The 27,143-nt window shown below is 49.0% G+C and overlaps 1 protein-coding gene across 4 annotated transcripts in view; it reads right to left on the bottom strand.

Annotated features, from left to right (window-relative positions):
- The window catches only part of FLVCR2 (FLVCR choline and putative heme transporter 2), a 34,812-nt gene extending 17,490 nt beyond the window's left edge, over positions 1-17,322 (bottom strand). For 3 of the 4 annotated variants that reach the window (XR_010831880.1, XR_001208849.3, XM_013185640.3), the window contains exons 1-3: positions 16,683-17,321; positions 3,612-3,753; positions 2,466-2,606 (exon numbers count right to left, since the gene is read on the bottom strand). Coding sequence is in view for 1 of the 4 variants with exons in the window: in XM_013185640.3 (XP_013041094.3) it covers positions 2,466-2,606; positions 3,612-3,753; positions 16,683-17,207 (808 nt within the window). In the remaining 3 variants the exon portion in view is untranslated. Of the gene's footprint in view, positions 1-2,465; positions 2,607-3,611; positions 3,754-16,682 lie in introns of all 4 variants that reach the window. The other variant, XR_010831879.1, reaches the window with a different exon arrangement.
- Between the last annotated feature and the right edge of the window lie 9,821 nt (positions 17,323-27,143).

The following is a 27,143-nucleotide window of genomic DNA, read 5'->3' as shown; positions in this document are numbered from 1 at the left end:
TACATGTCACAGTTGCTCGGTGAAGTTTCTCTGTGACTTACAGCCAGCTGTTTGAATGCCTGTACAATAGGCGAGGGATGTTTCCAATGGCAGTGCCCAATTGCCCACACAGATGAGGAAACCAGGACTAGAAGCTGAGAAAAGAACAACCAAAGATCCAATCCCACCTGATTCATTAGTTAGTTACCATGGTTTGCTTGTAATGTGCTGCGTAACAACATTTTTGAGACCTCACAGTGTCTCCTCTATTTTACAGAGGCCAGAAAGGGGAAGTTTATTGCCCAAGGCTCCGAAAGGAGCCCTTATTAAGCCCTGGACTAGAACTCAATTCTCCTGTAACTAAGCAGCATAGTGCCTACATGCCAGGCTACTGCTCTTCTTCTTCTTCACCTTCATCATCTTCCAGGACAATGGTTCCTTGTGCAGATCTCCTCAGTTGCCCTGCCTTCTCCTCACCACCCCATCACCTTTCCAAATGCTGATTCTTCGGAACTGTCCCATCACTCCCACTTCACGAGCCTTTCCCAGCCTTTCCCACCTTTTTCCTTCCTGCTGTCTCTCCGTAGCTACACACAGCGTCAGTGCAAAGTCCAACCCAGTGAACTCAGAGTTCCTTAATGCCCACTCCATGTCATGCCTCAGCTTTACTGAAGCAATGCCAACGGTCTTTGGGAAAAGGCAAGCTGAGGGTTTCCCTGAGAAACAGTTGACCCACACTACACAGATGCAGTGCCACCGATGTTTCCAGCACTGCAAGTCTTCCCGCAGGAAAGGAGTCGGCAGGTGCTGGTCGTATCACTTTACCTTAGAGATCTGCAGCCCTGTTCTGACCTGGCATCATGTGAGGGCCCCCAATCTTTCTACAGCCAGAGGAAACGAACCAGCAGGCCATTTCCTACTCTCTCTACTAACAAACACTATGTTAATATAAAAGCTACAAGAGGCTGTAGGTATCTTTGTGCGTTAGATGGGGAAGATGACTCAGTTGCACTCACTTGGCTGCAGCTGTCTTAAATCTTGTCCAACATAACTTTTGACTTGAGTAGGAAATATTGTCCCCATTTTAAAGCCAGACTAGTTAAGAAAAAAAAGTTTCTCTGCTTAGTTCCCTCTCTGAGTAGCAGTCACCTTATCTTCACTGCCAGCAGCCTGAAAGTCAAGTTGGAGATTGACAGGAGGCTGACATAGGCAGGAGCAGAATAAATGCACAGACAAGTGGAAGACAGACGGGATTATGAGCCACTGAATGCTTTCCACATCATTTGTGACTGCCAGGAGGGAATTATCCCACGGAGATCAGATTCTAAACATGCTCTTCGTACTGGGAGCCTGCCTCTCTCCTCCAGGGCCTGATTACCACTGTTAGAACTAATGCTTTCCCCTTTCTTTTCCCCAAAGCATGTGAATGAGCAGATGTCACAATCCAGCTTTTAGCCAGTCTGCCTCTGACAGTTTCTCCTACCTCCACTTTCACAGAGGTCATCAGGTACTAGGGACGGGGAGTGGGGAGCAGCTGCAACACAAACCAGCATAGCCTAAGGGTGGTCTGATGGGCATTTCTAGAAGCCTACCGCAACGGGAAGGGAGAAGAGATTTCAACAGGTCCAAACACCATCAGTACTCCCAGAAGGTACAAAGCCACCACCTCACTCTCTCCTACCTGACTTGTCACTCACAAAGTTCTTTAGGCACAGCTGCTAGGGGAACCACAGAAGTTCAAGAACTATTTATCTTTTCTCCTGAGGAGCTTCCGCAGCAAGCAGGTGGGAAATGGGGACAGACCTCTCCGCAGAACGGCTGCCTAAAGTATATCCTATCCTATCATACAGGTGTAGGCTGCAGTGGCCTCCCCCGTCTCTGCTAAAGAGAAGAATACTTCTCCATATAACAATTCAGCATCAGAAACAGATTCAACACATCACACTGCCCTCACAGAAATACGGCAGAGAACAGATGGCAGAAGTACATAGTCTCCATCCCTCCCTTTCATTTGCTTCGTAAGGATTGCCAAAGAGGCTGGTGCAGCCTGCACACCTACATGCTCCACATCACCTCTACTGGGAGGTCTGCCAGCATACGCTTTTCTTGGGAAGTAACTTGCAATCAGTGCAGCAAATTGCACTCAGACACAGCTCCATGTTTCTTAGGTAAGCATTTAGATTAGTCCAAGTTATTAACCAACTAGGGAAATAAAAAAAAAAAAGGAATAAGGAAATACCCTGAACAGGAAGTGGTCAGAGGCTGGGAAAAAAAACTAGTAGGACACATTGTCCTCTGTCCTCTAGGTATTTGCTTGTAACCATTGCTGGAGGGTGCTAGAAGGACCCCTGGTCTGCGGCAGCACAGCTACCCTTACATTCCCCTACCACAACTTTGGCCAGTTACTGCCCCGGCACAACACAGAGAGGGAGGGAGAAGCTAAGCATGTCCAGCAGTGATGGCTGCACAGAACAGCCAAAGCTTACCATACGTGACCATAAGCAGCACAAAGTTGGCGTTGCGGAGCAGACGAAGGATTGATTGCACGTAGGAATATTCCACTGTCGGTCGTGACTGGATCAAGGCCTGAGCTTGGCTTGGAGGGTATGGGGGCTTCTCCTTGAAGACTGAAACCAGACACAAAGCAGACCTGTTTGTAACAGCGCAACTGGGGAGCCTGGGCACATGCTGAGGATTGAGATGTTCACCGGACAGCACAGGGACTAGTAAAAAACAAGTGTATAAAACACACCAGCATCCCTAAGCTTTGATCTCTGTGCACAGAGTTAACCAGGAACAGAAGAAGATGGGGTCTCTCCAGTAACAGCTCCTGCCAGGGGGGAAACACCTTGCCTTCAGTTAGCATTTTGTGTACACAGTGGCGGGCAGCAGCAAAAGAGTTTGCAAGACTAACAACAACTTCGTCTTCCAGAAGATGGACAGCCAGCTGCAAAAGTGTTGCATGGCCATACAAATGCAAAAGTGGAACGGGAAAAGCCAGCCGACAAAGGAGGCCTCGTGCCCTGCACTGCTCAGGGAGCAATGGCCTATGCCAGGTTTTACTCCAGGCCTGACCCCTCTCAGTCTGGGCACACTGTCTGCTGTCTCTAACTAGCACTAAAGCAGCATCCAGGAATCCCAGTTGCAGGTGATCCACTGCTGTATTAGGGGCAGCACAGTCACTTTTGTACTTGTCTATTCCCCACCTGTGAATCATTGAAGTCTACATCTGACTCAACGATCAGGCAACACGAACAAGCTGGCAAGAGGAGTCCACACAGTCTACTGCCTGTAATGCTTTCTTCACCCCGTTCACAACTGGTTACCTTTTTTTTTCCCCTCCTGGGAACAGCATGTTCTTGTGATGCAAGATAATCTACCTCCTTCTCCCTACCCTTAAGATGTAATCAGCCCCAAGCATCCTGTCTGCAGGCAAGAAGGATGAGAACCTTGGAATATTTTTAAGACTGGCTTTTAAAGAACTTATACATGCCAGAGTTTTATTGTGGGCAATCAAAGGATGAAATGAACAATTTGGCAGGCTCACTCACAACCCCATGCAGGCCCCTCACACTCAGGCTGATCGTCTCAAGTTCCACTTGGTTTCACGCACACGCCTCCCACCTCCTTACCTATGACGACCAGGATGAAGAGGGCTGTTGCCACGCCTGCTGTCATGAAGAACATGATGCTTATATGGTAGGCCAGCTTCTCCACATCTTCCACATTGGGAACCAGAACAGGAGGGACCAGAAAGCCCAGAGCAATGCCAAGCTGAGCAGGAGAGAGAGGGGACACAGGTGTGACATGGAACCACAACACCACCACCAGCTCAGAGCTCAGCTCTTTGACGCAATCCTCCCCCACACAGTAAGACCTCAACTTGGCCTTCTCCAGCTTCACCTACGAGGAGAAAACCCCCTTCATCACCTAACAACTGAAAGATAAAAGCCAGCTAACTAGGCCATGAGAGGTCCCCCCCACCGAACTCACAACTGTAAGGATATTCAAGGCAAGGTTTTAAAGCAGAATTGAGTAGAACTAATGCTTGCCTCCACCAAAGTGGAGTTCTTGCTTCCCCTGTCCTCCCACACACACGTTCCTGTGCATGCACACATCCCGCTCCTTATCTTGCATCTACGCTGGTGCTGACCTGATCACCTGCTCATCTGACTTGGTTCATCAAAAACAGCAGAAAACGACACCATCAAAAGACACCACAGTTCTCTACTGGGTTAAGGAATTGAACCTATTTGTCTTCAGGTCAGACAAGCGCAAGGGTTGACGCAACACAGAACCCTGCCCACTCGTGATGAGTGAGATATCAATCTGTCTCAGCCACTTTGTGACGCTGTTTCTGAGTGATCTCCCTCCCAAGACAAGGCTCACCCTGCTACCACTCACGCCTTTCCCACTGCAGCAGGAGAACCTAGAAAAAGATGAAGATTGAGAGCAAAGGAAGTGCTGACAGCACGTATCCTGAATGTGGAGGTTGCGCGATGGGGCTTGGCAACTGCCCAGCTGAAATGCTTGGCTCTAAAGAGCTGCAAGAAGAAACCCTGCAGCTGTGGCCTCTGCTGTGCTGAGAGCCCCGCACGTCCAGCCGAGGAGCTCCTGCCACGACAGCACACGCTTCGGTGAGGACACTGGAGCTCTTCACTCGACGGCTGTTTCGTCCAGGAGAGTAACAAGGAGCTGCAGCAGCGCAGGTTTTGCCACGATGACAAGCAGCACTAAATGGCACAGACCTTCAGTGCCAGCCCTCAAAAGAGGAGAAAGAGCTGCTTTGATGCCTGGCAGCACTCTCTTCATAAAGTTGAAGCCAAAGTGCACTCATCGCATTTGGAGTACTCTAAAGACAAGAGGAGGCCTACAAAAGCCTTCCCCCCTGCTTTTTCCCCAACCTCCCCTGTGTTAGTTTCTCTTTACAGCCATGTTACAAATCACCATCTAGTTCCCAAGGAGTGTATTCCCCTGCTCCTCTGGCCCTTCTCAGCACTTGCAATCCTCTCAGACATCAGAAAACAAGCCATACATGAGCTCAGCTCTTGCTTGCTCTCAGAGAGGTTTTGCACACTTAGCCCTGCACAGGGCAAACATATTTTTTGTTTAGTAACACTTGTTTTTTTTTCCCCCAATTTCCTGGTTTCATCCTACGTTTGCTGTTGTGGACAGTAAAAAGGCACGCACAAGAGCCTATAAGTGTAAGGACTGAGAAGGCACCCAAAAAAAGAGACAGCGGGTGGCCATGCAGCCATCCTCATCCCTGCTTGAAACAAAGATTTCCAATCTCCTTTGCAGGCTGTACCATTAGCTGGGAGGTAGAAAAGCACTCACATTACTGGTACAGTGCTAACTGAACCAATACAGACCAGCAGTATAAAAAATATACTCATGCTACACCAGTGCAGCCTCTCTAGCCACTGCCCTCGTCCTCACGCTGAAAGGAGGTAAGAATATGCAAAGCACGGAAACAAGGATATATTCAAACTAAGCCCATTGCATGTAACATTTCCTCATGGGAAACACCAGATAGATAGGAATCTATGAGCAAAATCAAGACCTGTTGCCCCACAATAATGCTGCACAATAGAAGGATCCAGTGCTCAATGTCTTCAGAGTCCCTGGAGAGGGTCAGTTCGCGTAACTGGTCTTACTCTACAGGTAAGGAAAGCAAGGATCAAGAAAAGCGAGGACTGTGGTGCCCACAAGTCACTCCCAAGCATGGCAAAACATAGAGCAGAACAACCCCCGAGCCCTGTCCCTGGCACAGGCTCAGACGTGTCTCCTGCCTTGCCCTCTAGCAAAAACTCCTCGTGCTTTCTGCATGCTTTCGCCATCATATCTCCATGTTCCTGGGATGATGATGGACTCGTTTTGGAAGAGCCACTGCACGGGCCAGGATCAAGATCACAGAACAAATACATCCCAGGTGCCACAACTGCTGGCTGGGACAAAAATGGGCTTGTGCTCTCTAACTCTCCACAAGCCCTCCTCCTCCATCCAGCTGGTGGATCTTTGAGACGGGGAGAATGCTTATAGTTCAAACAGAGCCATCTGCTAGACTCAGAGACGGCATTTAGCCTAAGGACATGTACCTTTCAACAATGTCTGACCAAACTCTTTCTGTGTCCAACTGTGCCCTCCTCCACTGGGAGGCTGCAATAGCCGCGGTCAGGATTGCAGCAGACTTCTGTGCTGAGTTCACTCCCAGCACCGGGGCATCCCAGGACCTGGTGGGAAGAGTCACCAAGAGACTACAAAAGTTCAGGCCGTTTTCAGCAGTGAGAACATTCAGGGGTTCATTAAGCACAGTGAAGTGAAACACAAACTGGTATGTCCCCACATAGTAAGCCAAGGACTGGAGGAGTTAAGAGACAACTTCAAATACCACCAGTAGCAAAGGTAAGCCTTCCCAACACCCACGCGGCGCAGGCAGCCTCTGACGCAGGACTAAACTTGCCAGAGCTCAACTTTGTCCAGACACAGCCTGTCCCCTCGCTGTTACAGCTACTTAAGTCTGCTCTGCGTTAGCTGCTGACACGGGAGACTCGCTGACTACCTGTGAGCTTGACCACCAGTTGGCTTAGAGGCTGGCTTTAAGCCCTGATCTTCATTAAATTGCATGCTTCCCTGTTCTCTGTACAAGGGAATCAAGCCTGTAGCTTCACAGAGAAGGTACTTACACTGAATCCAGAGCACACCCAGAAGGCAGAAGCCTGTTTGTCTCTGCAGCAAATGTATTTTGGCCAGAGTGCAGTCCTGCTGCTCCAACATGCCTGCCCAGCCTAGGATGCAGCCATGCTTCAGTATTGCAGCCACACTGGGCTTCTCAGCGTTCCCAGAAGTTCAAACTTCGAGGAAAAGACTCTCAACAATGCTCCTTTCCAGTGGAGGCTGGAGTCCTCCTAGTCCTCACCTACCACGTTCCACGTGGGCTTCTCCACCTTTCACCAAATGAGATCTATAAATTGCTTCCTGGAAAGTGCTGCCTTGCCTTATTGCCCTTTCATTCCTGGAAGAACCGGGCTGGATTCCTGTGCTAGCTGCTGCTACAACATCAATCACATGATACTCACATGAGTTGCTGAGCCACAGCAAAACATGTACAGGAAAAAGGGACGTTTCTCTGGGACCACAGTCAAGATTCACTCTTTTTCAGGTCTCCCTCTATCCTTTCCTACCTGAAAAAGGATATTGAGAATCTGTTCTGCAAATCATTCGTAAATCCATTTCTGAGAAGTCCTATAGTTGCTGCCTATCAAAAAGGACTTACTCAGCTCTCTTGGGTACTTCTGTTGTCTTTTCAGAAGACCTGAACAATTTTTCCTAACCACAGAAGGATGCTTGTCCTCACTCTTCCCCTTCCAGAAAAGGAAACTCTTGTCCACTGGGAGTTTCTTAAACCTGTGAAAAAATAGGTGGTAGAGAGGAAAAAAAGTGCCAGCATAGCAATAGGATACATTTTCTATTTCAGGGTCACTGACATTATTAATCCTATGAAGATCCCTCGACTTGGCTAAAACTGAAGATTTCCCAGGGGATACCCTGGATTATTCACTGCACTTTTAGCAACAAAGACAGGCTCTCTACATCGTGATGAGTATTATATCGCACGTACTTCACCTTTCACAAAGAGATTTTCAGTTTGGTTCTCAGCAGGCCAGTACCCACTTCACCACCAGTCCAACAGACAACAGTGTAACCCATAAGCTAGAAAATTTAAACATTCCTTAACAGATAAACATTTTTCCTCCCTTCTCCATGGTTCCTACATTAGATCTGGGAAACTAAAGCAAAGTAAAAACAGAGAAGGCTCTGCAACGCTCTGTGCGACCCCTCTTACAGAGACCACCAGCCATTAGGGCTCATAGTGCACTCCCTCTCACCAGGGCACAAACTAGCATCTCCAGCCTCTGTGCAAGCAGAAACATCTCCAAGACCTATACAAATAGGGGCTCACTCCCAAAATTCAGCACTTCCAAAACATGAGAGCATCCCCACATCCATAAAACACACAGCACTGTCCTGATCCTCATGAATCTCCCTGCAGGAACCAGCCTGCTGGCACTTTATTTTAAGGCTTTGGGGTGATTTAAACAGAATAACAGGGAAGTCTACAACTACAGCAGAGTCCGCTGTATGGATGAGTTTTTTTTGTAAAGGCTGATAAAAAAACCGCGGAAAGAATCTACTTCCTACCTGAATTTCGTCAAGGTGCAGTCCCAACACTGACTTCATATTCAAGATTCAAACATACACAAGAACAGATGATAAAATTGAGAGCAAGTGGCGAGTAAGATGGTATACATGTACCTGAGGTCTTGAAATGCACAATGGGATGTCTAATTTATCTGATTATATACCAAGAGTCTGCTGAAGGATGATAATTAGTGCAGAATCAGCACAAAAACTGTAAATAAACGATTGATGGAGGAATGGGTCTCCACCTTAAAGAAAACTGAGTCAGCAACAGGAATACAGAAACCCAATAAAATCCCCAGGCAAGCAGGAATATTGACAGAAGAGACCACCACACCAGGAAGGTCAATTAAAGTGTTAAAAGGCAGAAAGAGAGATGCTGCAAAGGCAAAAAATACAACACAGAGAAATTGTGACAATGCCCTTGCAGGCTATGTAAGTGTCATGACAGGGATGCTGCAGAGACTGCATTTTTAGATTCCATAAACATCCTCTTCTGAGGAGAACCTACAAGAGGCAGCACAACTCATGATTCAGGCCTAGGGCAGCACAGCATGCCCACGATCAGCGTTAGCAAACAGTTCTGCACTGCACTCACATTCAGCTTCCTTGCAGCAGCGAGCTGGGGGGTGGAAACAGCTCCAAACCACTACGGCAATTTTAACTTGCAAGAGGGAACTGTCTAAAAGGAAAGCTTCTTAAAAGGAAATTCAGAAGACAAAGAAACTAACTGCTTGCAGGTGGCATTGAGACTGCACAGAGACACTGAGACACCGCATCAGGGGCTCAGAGTAAGCGTACAGAACATTATCAACACTTTTAGAACAGTAGAAATAAAAGCAACCACGGTTAAAGAGCAAAGAAGGAAAAAGAAAAACCATCACATACCTCAAAAGCTGTACTTTATCTCCTCAAGCAAGAAAAAGAGGAGACAGCAAGCTGGACAAAACTAAAGTAAAAACTTAATTAGGCCAAAAATGACTGCGGAACAGCTTGACAAACTAAGTCAAAACTTGAGGCGCTGCACAATCAGGAAGCCTGCCAGGAAGTCTGGAAGGCCAAAGGATGATCACCACGGAAGGAAAACATTCGAGACAGGGAGAACTAAATGAACTCTTGCATCAGCACTCACTACGTGATTTTTTGGGGAAGTTTCCACCTCGATAGAACCTCTTCACATGGCAAAAAAAAAGTCTGAAGTGCTATCAGTGGAAGACTTTATTCAATTTATTGCAGTTAGTTTGTTCTATGAGGTGTCAGGACCAGATGGGATTCATCCAAACGTTGAGAAGAACGAGACAACAGAAAACCCACGCTACTCACACACAAACATACCGAACCGTTAACTCTGGTCCCTTACCAAAATACTCAAATCAGGAATGCAGGAAGGCAAAAGCAATACGAATTTTTTTAAAGATCCTGCAAATGCAGCACTCCCAGGAAACTCAGGGACCAGCAGACTGCCAGTTTGGCCAAATTGGCTGAAACCGTAACAATCAGACACCAAGGGTTTACATGTGAATACATACCAAACCAGCGGGCTTTTCAGACGCTGCGATTTGAACACAACCTCAGCAAGTTCCCAAACCGAGACTTTTTTTGAGTCAGTGAAAACAGAGCATATCCTCCTCTCTTTCTTCTCCTTAGCACTTACCAGGGACCGCTGACTGCCCCAGGGCTGCCTGACCTAGGCCAAATGCTCCTACGCCCTCATGCACTGTACCTTTCCAAAGAATTGTTTCATGGGGAAAAAAATAATCAAGGGCTTCACCTGCTCTCAGCAAAGAGAGCTCGTTGCCTTTGTCAACACACCACTGGAGCTCTTCTACCCTTCTAACCCTTGACATCCACAGCAACCAAGGAGAAGAGGAATCGTCTAGAAAACCGTGAGGAGTATCATGCTTTAGAAGAAAACAAGGGACACTTGATTCTTTTTAAGGAGTCAGGCCCACTGCTCACACTGATTTACTTGTTTTCTGGCAGATACCTTCAAGCATGTAGGGCTTCACATTTTCAAGATGTTCCTCTCCAGACACAACAGTAAAAATATTTTAGATTTTTTTACTACTAGTATTTGATTATCATCCATTCTAATACAAATGCCTTCAGATACCAAGACCTTAAAACAACAGGTGTGAGTCTCCCCAGCTGAATGATGAGAACTGACCTGACAACACTGACACCACAGAAGCAACGTTTCCTAGTGAAAAGCCTACAGAGCAAGCCTGTGCACAGCAACCACCACTCTTCTGGAAATCCCCACCTCGGACAACCACCAGAACTTACCAAGTACCACCGTGTCTCTCCAAAAGCCTTGCAGAGAGAACACACGAGCCAAGTGCGGCAACACCTGTGCTGCCCAGTAGTAACAGACGAGACCAGGTCAGGATGCTGCATAACCCACGTTAGTGGTCTTCTGGTACAAACCACTGCAAAGGTGCAGAATGTAACTGGTAGTGGCAACAGGACACGTATCTGACTGGCAAGAGGAGGAGGAAGCAGCACAGTTTGATGGATCTGGACACCACATGTCTGGCCACGGCAGGAGAGCCCTTAGAAAAGCGAACAGAAGGGCTCTCCTTCCCGTCCACTGCTCTTGGACATACGGGAGTGGGACTTTGACCCCCACTCGGTACAGACACCGGACAGTTCTGCCAAGGCAACAAAATGCATCAGACCAGGATCTCCACTCACCCTGGGAACCCGTCGGAAGAGGCACGTGTTCCAAAGTCCTGGGCACCACAGCCTCTTCCGTTACTCTTGTCAGCGTGTCACAGCTCTGCCCTGTAGCATTTCCTCCTTTTTTAACTACAGGTGTCTCCCATGCTATAACCACGATATTTCACCTTTGCGATAAGGGAATTATAGGGTCATAACCTGCAGAGAGCAGACAGCCACCCCCTTCCACACCCTGTGACTCCTACTGCACATCAGCCTCCCAGCCCCTTGCTATTAGCACAGGTTCCAGCTGCCTTCCTGCAAAAGACCTACAGTAGAACTGAAGATCCACAGCAAGAGATCTGTGCAAAGCAGAAGCTGCCACTTCCTACCCAGTATATTTTTATTTGCATTGCTGCCCAGAATATGGTTCTTCCATGCCACTGACAGAAATACTGAAACCCATATGGGCCCACTGAAATCCAGGCCCATTGAAGTCAATGTACTTAAATGTTTGCACACCACAGTTTAGTCACCTTTTTTGCAGTGTTTTAAGAAGCAGAACGGACCCAAGTGGTGAGACGAAATAATGTAATCCAGGCCTCGTGAAGAGGTAAGATAGACCTTAGGCTTTTTTTTTTTTCAAATCCATTCACACTGATACGAGAGATAAAGTTATTTCTTCGAACTGCACTTGCACAACCAAAGCTCTTCCGGAAGCAAAGTAAACTCCTTCCTCATCATACTTTTTCTGTGGCATCACCTCCTCATACTGTTTAACGTGATACAATGCCAGATAACGAAGACCACTTCTCCAGGCAAGTCACTCAGGGCCTCCCAGCACCGAACACACCTCCTGGTTTACTGGGGAAGAAATGCAACGCAGTAAAACAGCAGCGGCAGATAAGAGACAGTAAAGCAGAAGAGGGGTTTCGGCTCCAACAGCCACCTCAGCAGCTGCTGAAGTACTCAGCCGGGATGACACTTGGGTCAAGGACCTATTACAGTCACATAACAGAGCCAGTCTCCAAGGATCCTGCAGGGCAAGTACTAAGGGTGCCATAGGGCAGCCCCTCCCAGCAAAAACACTGCTGTCATTCATTTAACACCCATGTGAGTTAAGCTCAGCAAAACCCAAAAGCCAGCTGCTTCTATGAGGGAAAAGGGTGAGCTGCTTTGGGCGTGTGGCTGGGGAGGGAGCACCAGACGAAATGAGCAGAAGGCAATAATTTCAGGTTCCTGTGACCATTTATAGAAGCTCGGGCATTCCTGGGAAAGCCACGTCGCTATTTGGTCAGCACGCCCTCCCGCACTGAGCCACGTCCAGGACCTCAGAGCACTGCCCACACAGCACTCCTTGTGATCCCAGTGGCCTGATCCACCCTGCCCTTCTTTGCAGGAAGGGAAAGGAGCCAGGGCTGGAAAATAGCACCCCTAACTATTGCCACTACTGGCTCCTCAGTAAAGTCTTCACTGTCCTAAGAGCTAAAACCCCAGGAGATGCAGGGCCATGACTACCACCTGTCCCTATTTCTAACAGGGATCAGATCTCATCTGAAGAGATGGGGAGACCCTCAGCAGGGAGGGAAGAGCAAGCGAGCTCTAGAAAGAAGTCTGCTTGAAGAGATGAATCCCACTGGACATGCTCCATTTCCACAACGCTTCTTGGACTTTCAGAGGCTGCCTTACCTGAAGGGCAAACAGCACAGAAGAGGGTTAGTAAGGAGGCAAACAGCACAAAAGCAATGGCCATTCAGATGTTGCAGACCTGATAACTCACAGACACCCACCCCGCACCACCCCCTGCAGATTCTTTCCCTCATTTCAAAACACAAGGAAAGGACCTACCAGGAGAGAGAGAACATTTCATTCATGCTTTATCATTCACTTTGCCCACTTCAAAATCCATCACCTCATTACTGCTATACTAATGCTCCCAGCACTATGCAGATAGCACTTAAAATCTCCGCCTCCGGCTGTCTCTTTAACAGAAGTCCTAAATCACTTAAGTCACAGAGGCATCCCAGCTCCATCTGAACAAGGACAGACCCCACCCGGAGCTCAGTAAGCTGCTGCATCATTTTTCCCCCGCAGGCAGAGACGAACGTGAAATTGAAGTTTTCTTTCCTCCTAGTCCATCAACAATTTTTATCAACTCCTGCTAAAAAATGAAGCATCAAAATTACAGCAGAAAAGTCATCCAACAGCCTGAATCCTTACCCTAAGTCCCTCAGTCAGAATGGAGAGAACCAGGAAAAAGGTTGATTTTGATTAAAACAAAACAAACAAAAAAATACGCTGGTGACAGAGCAATACAAAGTCACAAACACAAATGTCTTTCATTGCTCCAGCACAACACAGTTAACACAGCGCTCTTAACGCCAACAGGCCTGAATAAGCGTTGCCCAAGCATGGCAGTCCAGCACATGCCACGGAGGCTGATGCAGAGCGCTGAGGAATTCCAGTACCTGACCAGCTGGCTCCAGCTCATAATACCTCAAATAGTCACAAGAATTCACCTCATTACTTAAACATCCCCACCACAGCAGAGACGAGTGCCGTCAGGCCACAGCACTATTTCCTCACCCCCAAAAGGTAGCAAAGCAAGTATTTTAAAGAAAGGGACAAGGCCTGCTGCTCCAGCAAACCCATACTCCTGCAAATGCTAGCATCTCAGAAGAGTATTTCTCTTCAACTGCAGTCTTGCTACCAGAGAAAATGACAGGACAATCTCCCTCTGAGGTGGAAACCAGAAGCCCAACTGCTGGAAGCAGCACAGCCCTGACGCACACCACTCTCTCCTACCCAACTCTCGTGCATGGGACTAATGCAGACATCCAGCACCACGTTCCTCCACAGGGGACACTGCTGATGAAGTCAAAGACCCACTACCACTCACGGCTGCATTTCTGATGCATATCAGTCAAATTCCTCACAAATTAAAACACAGCTGAAGGGCATCAGTCTCCTGTTTCCTTACCCTAGAACTTCAGCCTGAGGAAAGGTGCCCATGTGGATTTTTCTTGCTCTTTTAAATCAATAAGCTGCTAGTAATATTTTAATAACATTAACAATCTTACGTCAAAGTATCCAATTTACAGGTAAATCCCATTCTATACTAACCCATATATGAACTTGCAGGGACAAGGAAAAAGAATACAACAACCTGTGCATTCCCCTTAAAATAGGAAAAAGTACAATGTAATGTAAACCAGCAGTGGGTAGACAAAGAGACTGTGATAGCCTCTGCAGGTATCCATACTCTCCTCGTCAAGTAGCTCATCAGCATCCCATAGAGAGTGCTCTATCTAATCCTTCTTTGCACTTCAGATACCACAGCCAACACAACATGACCAGAAAAGTGTGAGGAGAATCTGGTATTATCTAGGTTTTTTTGGTTGGTTGTTTTTTTGTGTGTGTTTTTTGTTTGTTTGTTTTTAAGATATTTAACACACCATCTGGCATTTCAGTAATTTACTACTGGGAGCTAAGCTTGAACCTGAAGGTTACTGTCACACAGCAAGCAGTCACCGTGTCCTGAAGGGACATCAGCCCAGCAGTCACAGATGGATGAGCGGAGCAGCAGGGCTCCCCTCAGGACAGCACTGCTGAGTGCAGTTTAAGGTGGATAGCACCGTAAAGAGGGCAGGTGTATCAAACAAAGAGGCAGTCAAACTGCTCTGCTCACCCATGTAGCTGCTGGTACTTCTGCCAGATAGGGATCTTAGTGCTTGGCATTTGATAAATAACCATGTCAGAGATGTCAACCTTGAGGATCTTTAACCTGGACTGTAACGAAGTAACGTGGTTCTGAAAAGAAAACCATACAGTTGTGAATGAATGAGCAGAGGGAATAATTTGCCATACTGGCATGCTGAAATTACAAACCCACCATACTATGCCTTCACTGTCACTCACTAAAATACACTCTTTAACTACAGACTCAGGAAAAAAAGGAAGCTTCTATTTCTTCCCCCTGCTCAACCTCACTGCTAAGCAAAATAGCTACTTTTCACTCACTGTAATTATGCACATCAGGACCCTTGATTAAGGGAATGAAATGAATAGGTCCTTGCTATGGAGTACACCCTGCCTTTAGTCATTGCCATTTCTTGTCTCCCTGATTCTCTAAAAGGAAAGTTTGGGCTTACAAAGCAAGGGTTATGTACTGACCCGTGGCCTTACTGCAATGTCAGTTCAACCCCCAGAGCAGTGCAGAGAACCAAACGTTTAACCAAAGTTTGCCTTTCACAATTGTTAGGCTAACCCGCTCCTTTCAGGACGATGAAGATACTACCTACGCACATAGCACAGGCTGAAAGCCTCATTGTTTGGATTTCTTATGCACACTATTGAGTAATTCCACCTGAATAACAAAAAAGGAAAAGTCTGACAGTGAAATGCTCAGTTACTTATTTACTCCTAAATCAGCAGTGTTCATACCAAGTTAAATGCCTTCCACTCTAAAGATTCATTTAAAACACATAAAAAACAGCCCACTAGCTTGGGTGGTAAGAGTGAAGAGGGAAGCTTAGATTCACTCGGAGAAAGACGAGCATGATTTCTGTTTCCAAAAGCTGTAAGCCAGAGTCTGCCTAACGCAGTTCCACAAACGTCAGTTCCTCAAGTGTTATCTCCGAGCATTCACCTCTTTTTGCTACAGCAGTATCTCAATCAGTACAGAAAGCCAGGATCTTGGGGAAAGGAGACCTCAAATCTTGCTGATAGTTTTGTGTGCTGTAGGAAGAACCATGCTTTACAAACTACCCAAATTGCAAGAAACACTAAAATCTGAATGGAGCCCACCCACAGCCCAAACCAGAGTCAGCTGAAGGAAGTGTGCAGTCACGTGGAAAGGATTACATCAAGTGTTGGAAGTTAGAGGCACGGGTCTAGCTAAGCTGCTAATGCCAGACTACTTCCCTCTTCTTCATGTCAGTGTCACAGAGCTGGCCTCACTTCTCTTATGCCACGCTGCATCAGCATTATTCTATCTGCTTCAAGCAGCAGGGATCAGTGGGTGTTCCAATGCAAGGGTCAGCAAGTCATTTCCCTGATCCTTTCAAAACTGTGAAAAAATTATCTCCTCCAATCACTAGCTAGCTACCAGAAAAGCACGTTACAGCTTGAGCAAGCGTGAGCCACTGGCCTCCCTGACCTGCCTTTATACAAGAGTGCTCGGGGACCTTACCTCCTCCTAGCCTGGTGGAAGATTCACTTCATTTCAAAACAACTGTTTGTGGAGACTCCGTGCCTTACTTTTACGGGAGAGAAGTTGGTTAAAGGCCTTTTCCCCCTTGGCCCAGTCACAAGCACTGTCTTCTGGAGACAGCTATTCTCTTTCGTCCCATCTAGTAGCCAGCAGGAGTAGGATATTGCCGTGTCAAATCCCAATACAACCACAGTCCTGAGATTTGCTGGACACTCGGCTGAAAGCATGTTTCTCAGCACCGCGCTTCCCTCTCCAGTCCATCCCCGGTGCTACCCAACCACACCGCTGGAGCAGAGACTCGCAGACAGGGGAGCTGGAGGGAAACAGAGATGACTTCGAAGCCCAACACTGCTTGATGCCAACCCTTGCACCGCCTCCAACTTCGTAGACGCAGGTCCCACTCACCTTGGCCACCACACCCACCCCGCAGCCAAACCGAAGCCATGTCCCTCCCCGTCCAGGCTCCAAGGGGAGCTTTGTCCAGGTGCCTCTTCCCCCAGCTGCGGCCCGCCAGGAGGGAGCACACACAGGCCCTGTGTATCTCCTCCTCGGCTTGTCGCTTGGCCCCTCGGCACTCCCTAGTCCCCTCCAGCTGACACCCAGCCCCACCTGGGCAGCAGCCATCCCTTACCTGGTTCCCAAAGACAGCGATGGAGCAGGCGGTGGAGACCTCGCGCGAGCCGAACCAGACGGAGGCGATGTACGAGGGCATGCCCAGGATGAAGACCTGCGCCAGGGAGCAGATGACCTGCCCCAGCACCGTGACGGGGAAGAGGTGCGGCCGCAGGCTGCCCAGCTTCACCCAGGCGCCCAGGGCGTTGAGGGCCGAGCCGGTGAGGGCGATGAGGCGCAGACCCCTCTTGTCCAGCAGCCAGGCGACGGGGAAGAGCAGCGGGATGTAGGTGAGCATGTAGCTCATGGACAGCCAGTCGATGGCGAAGGCGCTCACGCCGTAGAAGCGCATGAAGACGTTGTTGATGCTGCCGTACTGGATCCACTGGAAGGCGTTACACAGCGAGTAGCTGCTGAAGAGCAGCAGCACGGCCCAGCGCCGCCGGGACACCCGCACCTCGCCGGCCGCCCCCTGCCCCTGCTCGTCCCCGCCGGGCTCCGCCGCCGCCACCCCCGGCGCCTGGAGGCTCTCCTGCCGCACCATGCCGGCCCCGCTCGGCTCCCCGCAGCCAGCCCCGGCCGAGAGGCCGAGCACCTGCCCGGGAACCCCCACCCCGCTGCCTGCCTGCCCCTGCCACCGCCCCCGGCCCGGCCCGGCCCTCCCGCCCGCCCGCCGCCCCGCCCCTGCGCGGGGCCGCCTCTGGGCCGCGGGGAGCGCCGTGTGGAGGGGCGGTGTCAGGGCCCCGAGGGCTCCGGGTGGCCCCCGGTAGTCCCGGAGGGGTGGCCGGGGTGGTGTTTGCTCCAGCCGCCGTGCGTGTGCCCAGAAAGCGCAGCACCTTCCCCAGCGCTGTGGCACGCTGCGGCAGAGGCGGGCTGAGCGAACGGGGAAGTGTTCAGCCGCCAGCCGGGGTGTTCAGCCCTCAGCCTTGGTGTTCAACCCTCAGCCAGGGCGTTCAGCCCTCATCGGTGGTGTTCAACCCTCAGCCAGCGTGTTCAGCCCTCAGCACTGCTCACCTCACAGCAGGGACAAAAGACCCCCCCCCCCCCAACACCGAGGTGCCCGTCTGCAAATCGAAGGCACCGGGCAGTCCATGGCCTCGATGCAGCCCATGGGGACACATCCCCACACAAAGCTGGCTGCCCAAGGCCCCTGCCAGAGCCCACAGATAAGCACTGGTGGCAGGGACACAGTGTTCGAAGGCACAAGGGAGGGTATTGGCGTGCTTACTAAGGCCTGGTGCAAGAGAGGCCGCAGTAGACATAGATAAACGGGAGTCACAAAAAGGGTGCGGATTGGCCCAGAATTTTGGTCAGGGACAACGCTGTTCATGTGTGTGTAGCCTCTGACCCAGTCTGAAATGCTGCTGTGGATATTTGGAGAATGAAGCGTTTTTGTTTTTCACTTGAGTTGGCTTTCAGTGAGTTTTGATGATGTGGCACGCTATGAAATGAAAACACGCAGTGAAGTCAGAATTAAAGCATTTCAGTTCGACTGAAGCAAAACAGCCAGAAGTGATGTTTGTTTTCATCCTCACAGGGAACTCTCAGTCAGTGAGTCAGCTTATGTTTTCCAATTGCTTTAGGAACATGTCACCATGGCAGATTACTGCCTAGAGATCATTTACGATCTGTAGCTCTTTCAATTAACATTGTTATCTGAATTGTATAAAGATTGCTCAGCATAAGCGTTAAAACATGGACTTGATTGCACGCTAGTGTTGTTCAGCTCTCTTCCAGCATTAAACGAGAAGCTCAAAGTTCACTTGAAAATATGTGAGTGATGACCTGTCTTTAGGACGTCATAATCCTGACACAAAATCTTAGGTCAGAGATGAAAAGGTGATGTTTCTTTGGCTTGTATTTACTTTGTGGACCACTATCAGAAGTTACTGGCGCCATCCTCCACATTATCCACCTGACTGTTGACAGGATCTAAGGCAGATGCTCAGCTTTGGTGCCTTTTTATCATTACTTGCTATGCAATCAAAGGAAGAGAAGCTTTGGACAAACTAATTCCAAGGAGAGCAAAAGTCACCTTAAGTGGCTCTTGCTGTCTATCCTCACAAAGGTCATATCTTGTCATCTATGGGTTTTCTTACCCAAAGGAGTGGCCAGAAAGCACAGCTGGAAGCAAGTAAAACCAGTGCAACCCCCTCTGTGTAGTCTGCTGAAAGCACCTCAGAGCAGAGCTGCAAACCATCCTGTTCTGCTCCTCCAGGCCACCTGCCCATGGCTTTGCCAGTGAGCCTCCAGCCTCACCTGGGGAGCTCATGGTATTGGTACAACATACAGCATTATTGGCCTTTTAAATAATAACCAAGAAAGGCAAATTTAGAAGCAAGAGCCAGAAAAGAGCTTTTCAGTTCCATTTATTGTTAGGTTAGGCATCCAGATTTACTCCAAGCTCTGGACTGAGAAAACAGAAAGGACAGAGGAATTTGTTCTCCTGATAAATAAATCTATAAATTTATCAGGAGTGTGATGAGTGATAGTGGTGAAGAGAGCACAGAGGTGAAATGGAAAAGAACTGTCATGGACCAATAGCTACTTAGTCTGGGAACTTTTAGGATAAAATAGTACAGAAATTTACCTTTTAGGTTCATCAAATCTTAAAAGATCTATACAAGATTCCCCACACTATTACAAAGGAATCAAAGTTACCCAGAGGTTATGAATATCATTGGCTAAAGAGTGGTCGAAAAAGAAAGATCGAGACTAGAAATAAACAGACAATTTTAGCATGACAAACTGCATTTGCTCAGAGGAGTGTCATTTGTTAATAATCCTGAAAGCAGAGGGGGGAGCAAAATTTGCAGATGGCAAGACATTATTTTTGTGTTGCTCAAGACCAATTTAAATGTCACCTACATTTTGTATGTAGGTCATACGACTTCAGGACTGTAGCTTTAGCTGTCCAGAACTGAAAGTGTTATCACAGTCCTTGGCATCTTTAATTTGTAAGCCAGGAATAACCCAGAATAATGGAGTTGTGTCCCATATGGAAACCTGTAGACAAAGAGCTCTTGGCAGCAGAAAGGAAGAAATCAGTGACCATCCGGGACTGAGCATTGTTTGCAGGCTTGGGTCACAGAAAAGAGAGGGAAAAGAAAAAGTAAAAAGAGTGTAATTAAAAAAAAAAAGTTTTGATACTGGCATGCATTAGGAAAACATTGAGGGTGGATATATTTGTTCACATGACTAAAGGAAGGAAAAGGGCACACACAGAAAAATCTTTAGATATATGAGGGGAATAAGAAATACACTTAATACACTTTGGTCCTCTTCCTCCTGCCAGCCCTATTCCAAAGTAGAGTCAGAAACAGTTTGTCATCCTGAGTTGCCTCCTAGTCCCACCTTCAGCTCCTAAATTTCTCCCTAAACTCCTCAGTTTTACCAGTCGCCACCAGAAAGTTCATAGTGGAGCAGAGCCTGCCAAGTAGGAAGCCTTCTGCTCAGAGCAAACCACTGCCTTAGTCCAAACAGCAAAGTCAAAGAGTAAATTAAGAATGACTAAAACACAGCCCCTACTGAAAATAACAGCTGAAAGCAGAAGCATGAAGGCCGCGCTCAGACCCTGGTGACTGGAGCCTGTCAAGCCAAGCAGCCCTGAATCCCCCACAGTCAATTCAGTCAAGTATCATTCATGTACATAGGCCCACACTTCCCAGAACTCCTCTCCTCTGGTTTCAGGGCTGCTTGGTTTTGTTTCTGGCTTTATGAACTCTTCAATCACCCCTTTATATCACTCGCCAATTTCTGGACAAAAATAAAACTCCTATGCTTTGCATTTCTTCCCCTCTTCATTGCCGCATCTGTTTCTACTCAGATAAACCTCTCTCTCTTCTAGAAGCAGCACAGCAGCTGCCTTTGGATTTCCCCAATCACAGCCTCTTTATATAAAAATTTCTTAGCCATGAAGAATTATTTATATTTCAGGACAACCCCTTGAAGTGAATTTTAAAGCTAGAGGGAAATCTCCTGTGTAGCGAGGTTGGCACAAGTACTAACAGAGGCTGCAGAATTCTGTAGCCAAAAGCATCTGTGAAGGTTGGAAGGCTCTAAACCGTAGGCAGAAGCAGGTCCCAAATTAAATGTAACTTGTTAGGCCATCAGATAGAGCCTAACATCTCTGGCTTCCTTACTGACCTCAAGAAAAAGCCAGCTTCTGGCACTCTTGGAATACATTCTGCCTTCGTGACCAGTGAGGATATGCAGCTTACGTTCTGTAAGGGGTGAAGAATATGCCTTGGAATGAGCTTGGTTTTCTCAAAGCTCCCCCAAAAGACAAGTCTAGGGATGATGTTGGCTGTGATAACACAGCTTTCTGATTTCTGGTGGATAACAACAGGCAAAGATGTTGAATGGGTGGTGGGAACTGACTTGGAAAGTGTGAGGAAGGCACATCAGAAACTTATTCAGGAGAGTGATTCCTTGAAGCCTTTTCCCTCTCAAATTGGGTCAGAGGCCCAAGGAGTAGGTGGCCAAAAGGTGGAGGTTGCCAGGGGCAAAGTGGGTGCTCGGGGATCTACTGGATCTTCCAACCACACAGATCCTGCAGGGACGTCAGAGGAAGCTTGGGCTTCTTCCAAATGGGAAGTGTGTGCAGTCACAGGATCAAAAGATGTCCCTTGCTCTCAAATTCACAGCAGTGATTTGTGCCTCTTAAATTTTATCATTGCACTTGAAAGATTTAGTTAGCACAGCTCTTAGGTGGCCTTATCGCATTTTTGACTGATGGGATTAAGGCCTAGAAACAATGTCAGAAGACCTCCCCTTTCACAACAGGGAAGATTGCAAGGTCTGTGTCAGGGGAGGCTGCCACAGATGAGTTAGACATTAAAACTCAGTGCCTTTATCAGATGAAAGGAAAGAGGGAGAAAGCTGGGCCGCACATGGGTTTAGGCTGATAAGGACAGCGGCTGCGGAAACATTTTGAAGGTGTTTTAGCTCCTGACCTTAGAAATTGCAGAGAGAGGGGCATGTGTTTGTAACCGCAGTGCTGCAGCAGTCCCGGCAGGAAGGACAAAACTTCCACTGGGTCCAGCGCCCCAAGGGCTTTAGTGGAGGTCTTCAGAAGCCACCACTCCTGCCTCCAGCCCCTGCAGCAGGACCCGAGCCCGACCCTTGTTCCAGGCCAGAGCAGGGAAGGCTGCGAGCCCTCTGCTGGCACCTGTGGCTTTCTGCATCCCACCAGCCTTCAGAAAGCAGGAGCCAGCACACAGCTTACGAGTCCCGTGGGTTGGTGTGTTACCGTGCGTTAAATAGACGATTATTTTGATACCCTAAACCTTTATGAGTCTTTCCTGTTATATTTCTTGTGTAGAGATCCGGGGACACAGTGGCAAAGGGCTACATTTACAACTGCAGCGTGCAGGCCCTGCAACATTCAAAATTATGCAAAAATTTCCTCTACACAAAGCAGGATGGCTCGGGTGCACAACCTGGAATCTCACCTAGGGAGACTGCCGGCCTCAGAGCCACCGGAGCTGGTCAGGGAACGACTCTGAGCACCCAACCTCAGGTGCTCAGGTCCAGCTCAGGTGTGGTGTTGTACGGAGGAATCACGCAGGCCTGAGCTGCAAAGAGTACACGGGGCTGCACAACTGGCGTGCTTATATTCACGCCTTCCTTCCTGCAGCGAGAAAAAGGCAAAAGAGGAGTGTACAGGGTGGAAGAGCACTTAGAGCCCTGGTTCCTCAGATGTGCCGGTTGTTGGTTAGCGTACACCCCTCGAGATGCAAGGCGGTTACCCTACCTCTGCATGGCCTTCTGCAGACAGATATCATCAACTTGTCTGCCCCATGCTCAGATCTGGCCAGATGAGAACCAGCTCTCATCCAAAAGTGTGTAGCTGTGGTTAGTGCGCTGTGCTGCTTCAGCTTCTAAGCCCAGCTCTCAACTTCTTCCTGCGAAAGGCCGTGGAGACAGCTATGCATGGTCTCTGTTGGCTCTGTTATTGGAGCAAAACCACCTCCCTTCTCTGCTGTGCACCAGGCACGCACATGGAGCATGAACACCTCTCTGCTCAGTGCAGAATAAAAGAAGTGAAAAAAGAGCCAGCTAGACTCAAAACTCAGCCACAGTCTAGATTTACATCCCCAGTCCAGATCAGGGTCACAGATTAACCCCAAATGCCAAATTCTCGAAGTATATAAACCCTTCTTACTCAGCATCCTCCAGCCTTGATCTCAGTGAGTCATACCAGTTCATGCCAATGACACAAAAAAAAAAAAAAAAGGTTTTCATCTCCTAATGCTTGCAGCTGGCATTAATGAATTCATAATTAAAGAGTGCTGGAAATGTACATAGCTGAGTACCAAAGTCAGGCATGTTCCTCTTCTTCCTCCCACTCTCAATTCAGCAAAAAGGAGAAACCCAGGACAAGTACTGGGGACCAGGGTACCATCACTGGGTTTCAGAAGAGAGTAAAGAATTGGTGCAGGGGCTGGGAGGAACACCCCTTGTCTCTGCGTGGATGTCTCTGAAGTGGTAAGAGTCTCAGCAGCTGGCATCTGCAATATCAACTTCAAGAAAAATGATGTTATGTAGGAACCTTAACACACTGGTTCTGACCCTGCTTTGGCAGGAAATGAATATACATTGCCTACGGCTTAGTTTGGTAGGCTTTTGATTAACCTCATAAACCTTTTGATTAACCTGATTTTGATACAACCTCACGTATACAAATGTCGCTGCCTCCCTGCTCAGATCCCGTCCAGAGCATTAATAAACAAGGTGGCAACAACATGGCAGAGCAAGAACACAGAGCACGCAAGCACCATGTTGTTTTCTTGGACAAAGTCTCACTATTTCATGCCACATGTGCATTCTCTCTCCTTGCTAGCTTTTGATTTGTTTCTCAGCAGTGATTCCTGATCTTCTTTGAACTCTGAAATATCAGCATCCAGACAGTATTCTTGTACAACCAGTGCTGCTTTGGACACCATGCTCATTCCAAGAGACAGAGGGAGGGTCCCTTTTGTGTGCTGTTGCTTCGGTTCAGTGTGCAGGAGATGATCCTCTTGCTGATGAGGGCTGGCAGCGCTAGCAGAAGTGACTTCTGAGACAGGCTTTGCAAAAGGAGTGTATAAATACTCTGGAGCCACTGCAAAGTGGGCAGCAGAGCTGCCTGGTCTGTCCTTTGCCAAATTAAGACATATGCCTTGACTTCTCTTCTGGCTCCTTGCATACTCTGCTTGGGTATTGCCCCTTTTTCTCCCCTTGAGAGAGAAAACTGAATAAATTGACCTGCATAAATTTGGAGGGAGGACATCACAGTGATGACAGCTGGGACCATAACAGCAGCATATAATAGGAGGAATGTACTTTCCCCTGGGCTGGCTCTGTTTCTCCCCACCTTGACACCGACCCTATCAGGAACCTGCAGCTGAGCTGAGGAGGATGAAGCAGAAAGGGAATACCAGGCATAAATAGTGCCCTGGGCTTCCCATCTGGGGAGCTACGTTAAGCTTACGTCAGCACCGGGTGTCATATCTTTATTTATCTTACTGTAGAAGCAGCCCTGAAATGCTGAGCCTGGATCCTTGTGAAGTGCTGAGTATGTGCTTTTCAGGGGGATGGAAAGGAAGAAAATGATTGCACCTTCTGTATTTCGTGACTTGCTGCCCTTCTGCGGAGTCGCCTGAGCGCTGTGGTCTGTGGGAGGTGCCGAGGTTCTGCGAAGGACATAAGGGAAAACACAGCTCTCATGTCCTCCTGCTCCCCTCTCCAGCCTCTGCCTGTGTCAGCAGCTCTGTGCCTCTGCTTCGTCCTGCTGCAGAGAAGACACCGGGCAGTACGTAAATCTGGAGACAACTTTTGCTAAGGCTTGAAGGGCATCCACAGCGGCTGCCACCCGGTGCCACCTCCTCCCTGCCCTCACTGCTCTCTCAGCCCCCACGTGTCAGGCTTTCAGCTGGCTTTGCCCAGGATATATCCCCAGCAGAGCCCAAGCACTTTACAAGGGCTTTCCCGGGTATCTCAGTGCTGAACTCCACCATTCTCATCTCCTGCATGACAGAGGATCAGCGAAGTTATCACATTTCCACTTGGGGCCTGACCATCCCTCAGCAGCAGCCCTCACACAAGTTAATCTTGATCCTCCCCGTTTTTTCCACGGGGTCTGGTGCCAGCCAGGCTAAACTCAAAGGCACTGTGCCGTACAGGAGTGCAACCAGAAAGGTTTCTGGGCTGTGAGGCGAGCAGAGCTCAGCCTGCGCCCAGCAGAGGTCGGCACAAACGCAGCGTTTCGGCAGGCTGTGACAGCAACGAAGAGCAATCTTTCCACTTGGCCTTCCTCCGCTCAAAAAGAGCCTCTCTGCCTGCTGCAAACCCTCATCACTGCTTTGAGAGAGCTCTTACTTAAATGAGGGACAAGGTGGTGCAGCAGAAAGGCACTGACAAATGGCCGCAGCCTGCCTGGAAGGAAACAGGCCCAGCGGCACCCCGTTTCTGCGCCCAGACACGTCCCCTTCCCGGGAGCAGCACCCTGCTCCTGGAGGCTGGGCATGGCCACGAAGTGCTCACAAGGCCCTTTAGAAGTGCAAAAGACCACTGAAATGAAATTCAAACAGAATTGCAATCAAAGCAATGGAAGATGACTGCCCTGCTGGGCCACCACCCTGTCCTTCGCTCCTGGTTTGAGCTTGTTAACAGCCCATTTGGTGACAACAGGGAGGGCCATGCCGGAGGACAGGGATCAAAACTACTCGGGTGAGGGGCCCAGGAGCCTGGGAAAGAGAAGCTTGAGCAGCAGAGGTACAGCAGTGACGGGATCTCCTCACCTGGCCGGAACAAGCAGCTTGTGCAGCATGGCCTTGGGACAACACCTTTGTATCAGCTACTGGCTGAAAGCCTGGTGACCCTGAGCGGATGTGCTGTCCCCGTTGTTTGGGTGCTCGGGTCTGTCTCCTAGGCGAACCACTCCTCACAACACAGCAAGACAACCTCTGAGACACCTAAGAATAACCAGCAAGAGCGGAGAGGTCAAAAACCGCTTGAACCATGTAAATCATCTTCTCTGACTGAGACTGGGGCAAGGACAAGTCAGATTGGAAGTTGCCTGGCCTAGCACCAACGCCGAGTGCTTGGCCGATGCGGCCGAGCACAGAGCTGCCTGGAGGCCTTCCAGCTCGCGGCCGGCCGTGCAGAGGAAGGGCACCCTGGCTGATGATGCCAGGACTATTGTTTAGGTTCTGGAGAGGATGTTGTTGCAAACCCGTCTCCCAGTCTCACCGCTTACCACTTATTTTCGTTCTGAGTTGCAGTAATAAGCCTGAGACGTTACCAGTGAGTAGTCTAGCAATTCTGTGGGCATTTCAGAGAACCCCACCCAGCCTGCAGGATCTCAGACCTTGATAGCTCTGCAACAAAAATAGTGCCTTTGTGTCTGTGCGGTACGCGTGCATAAGCCTAGGACCGTCTCCGTCTGCAGCTAAAACCAAGCTTCGCATCTAATAGCCACGGAAAACACAACGGCTGGCAGCAGGGACGGCGGTTTCACGTTATTGTCAGTGATACTGCATTGTAAGTCAGTGCAGGCTTTGCTGGTGCTGTGCTGCATCCTTCAGTGAGGAGAGAGAGCCTATGGTGCCCTGCACAGCAACCCCAAGCGAGGCAGCAGTAGCTCTTCTCTCTGGTTCTGCATCACCCCGCAAGCACAAGTGCATCAGAGCCCTGAGGAACAGCAAGGAAAAAATCCAGGAGCAAACCCAGTGGAAGCTGAAGGAGCAGAAGTGGAGCCTTGTAAACCCCCTGTAGAGCTCAGGACGGTCGTCACTGCCAGGCTTAAAGGTCCAAATCCCTGAGAAATGCAGTTTGGGAAGGGTCTTTGTAGCCTGGGTGGCTCCAAGCAAGGCCCGTGCAGGGGACCAGCAGCTCTGGCTGCTGCGTGAATAGATGGCGTGAAGCCTCCTGGTGTGAGATCTAGCAGAGAGAGGAGGTGCAAGATGCTGAAACTGCTCCTGAGGCTTTGTTTTTTCTAACATGGAGCCTGTAGGTGTATTCTGGGTGTTTCATACCCCAGCTGCCACCATCCTCTCCTGTGTGTGAGCATCCCAGCGTGATCTCCCCCCGTGCCAGCACTGCTTCTGTAGGGCACTGACACCCGGGCTGAGGAGCTGACACCCACCCGGGCGTCCCCAGCAACGGTGCTTCCCATGCTGGCTCTCCAGCTGGAGGCAGGAGGTTCTCAAACCTCTTCAGAGGCCACGGCTGGAGAAATCGCTGTGCTTCCTGCACCTCTCCTGAGGATGGCTCCCTCAGGCACGACAACGCTTTGTTACCACTCCGCTGGTGAAAATGGGCACAGCACAGCATACTACAGGCTTTTCCTGACTGCTCTCAGGGGCTACGCTGATGGGCCTAAACCCATCTGGAAATATGCCCTTTCTCCTTGCCTGAAAGAAGGGTATGTAGAAACTGAGGCATTTAGCTCAGTTCCTCAATTAGAAGCCTGCTTGTGGTACCCTATCCTGAAAAA

The sequence above is a fragment of the Anser cygnoides genome, chromosome 5 (genome assembly GCF_040182565.1).
Source record: "Anser cygnoides isolate HZ-2024a breed goose chromosome 5, Taihu_goose_T2T_genome, whole genome shotgun sequence".
NCBI lineage: Eukaryota > Metazoa > Chordata > Aves > Anseriformes > Anatidae > Anser > Anser cygnoides.
The sequence above is the reverse complement of the archived record's forward strand: the minus strand, read 5'-3'. Positions and strand labels throughout refer to the sequence as shown.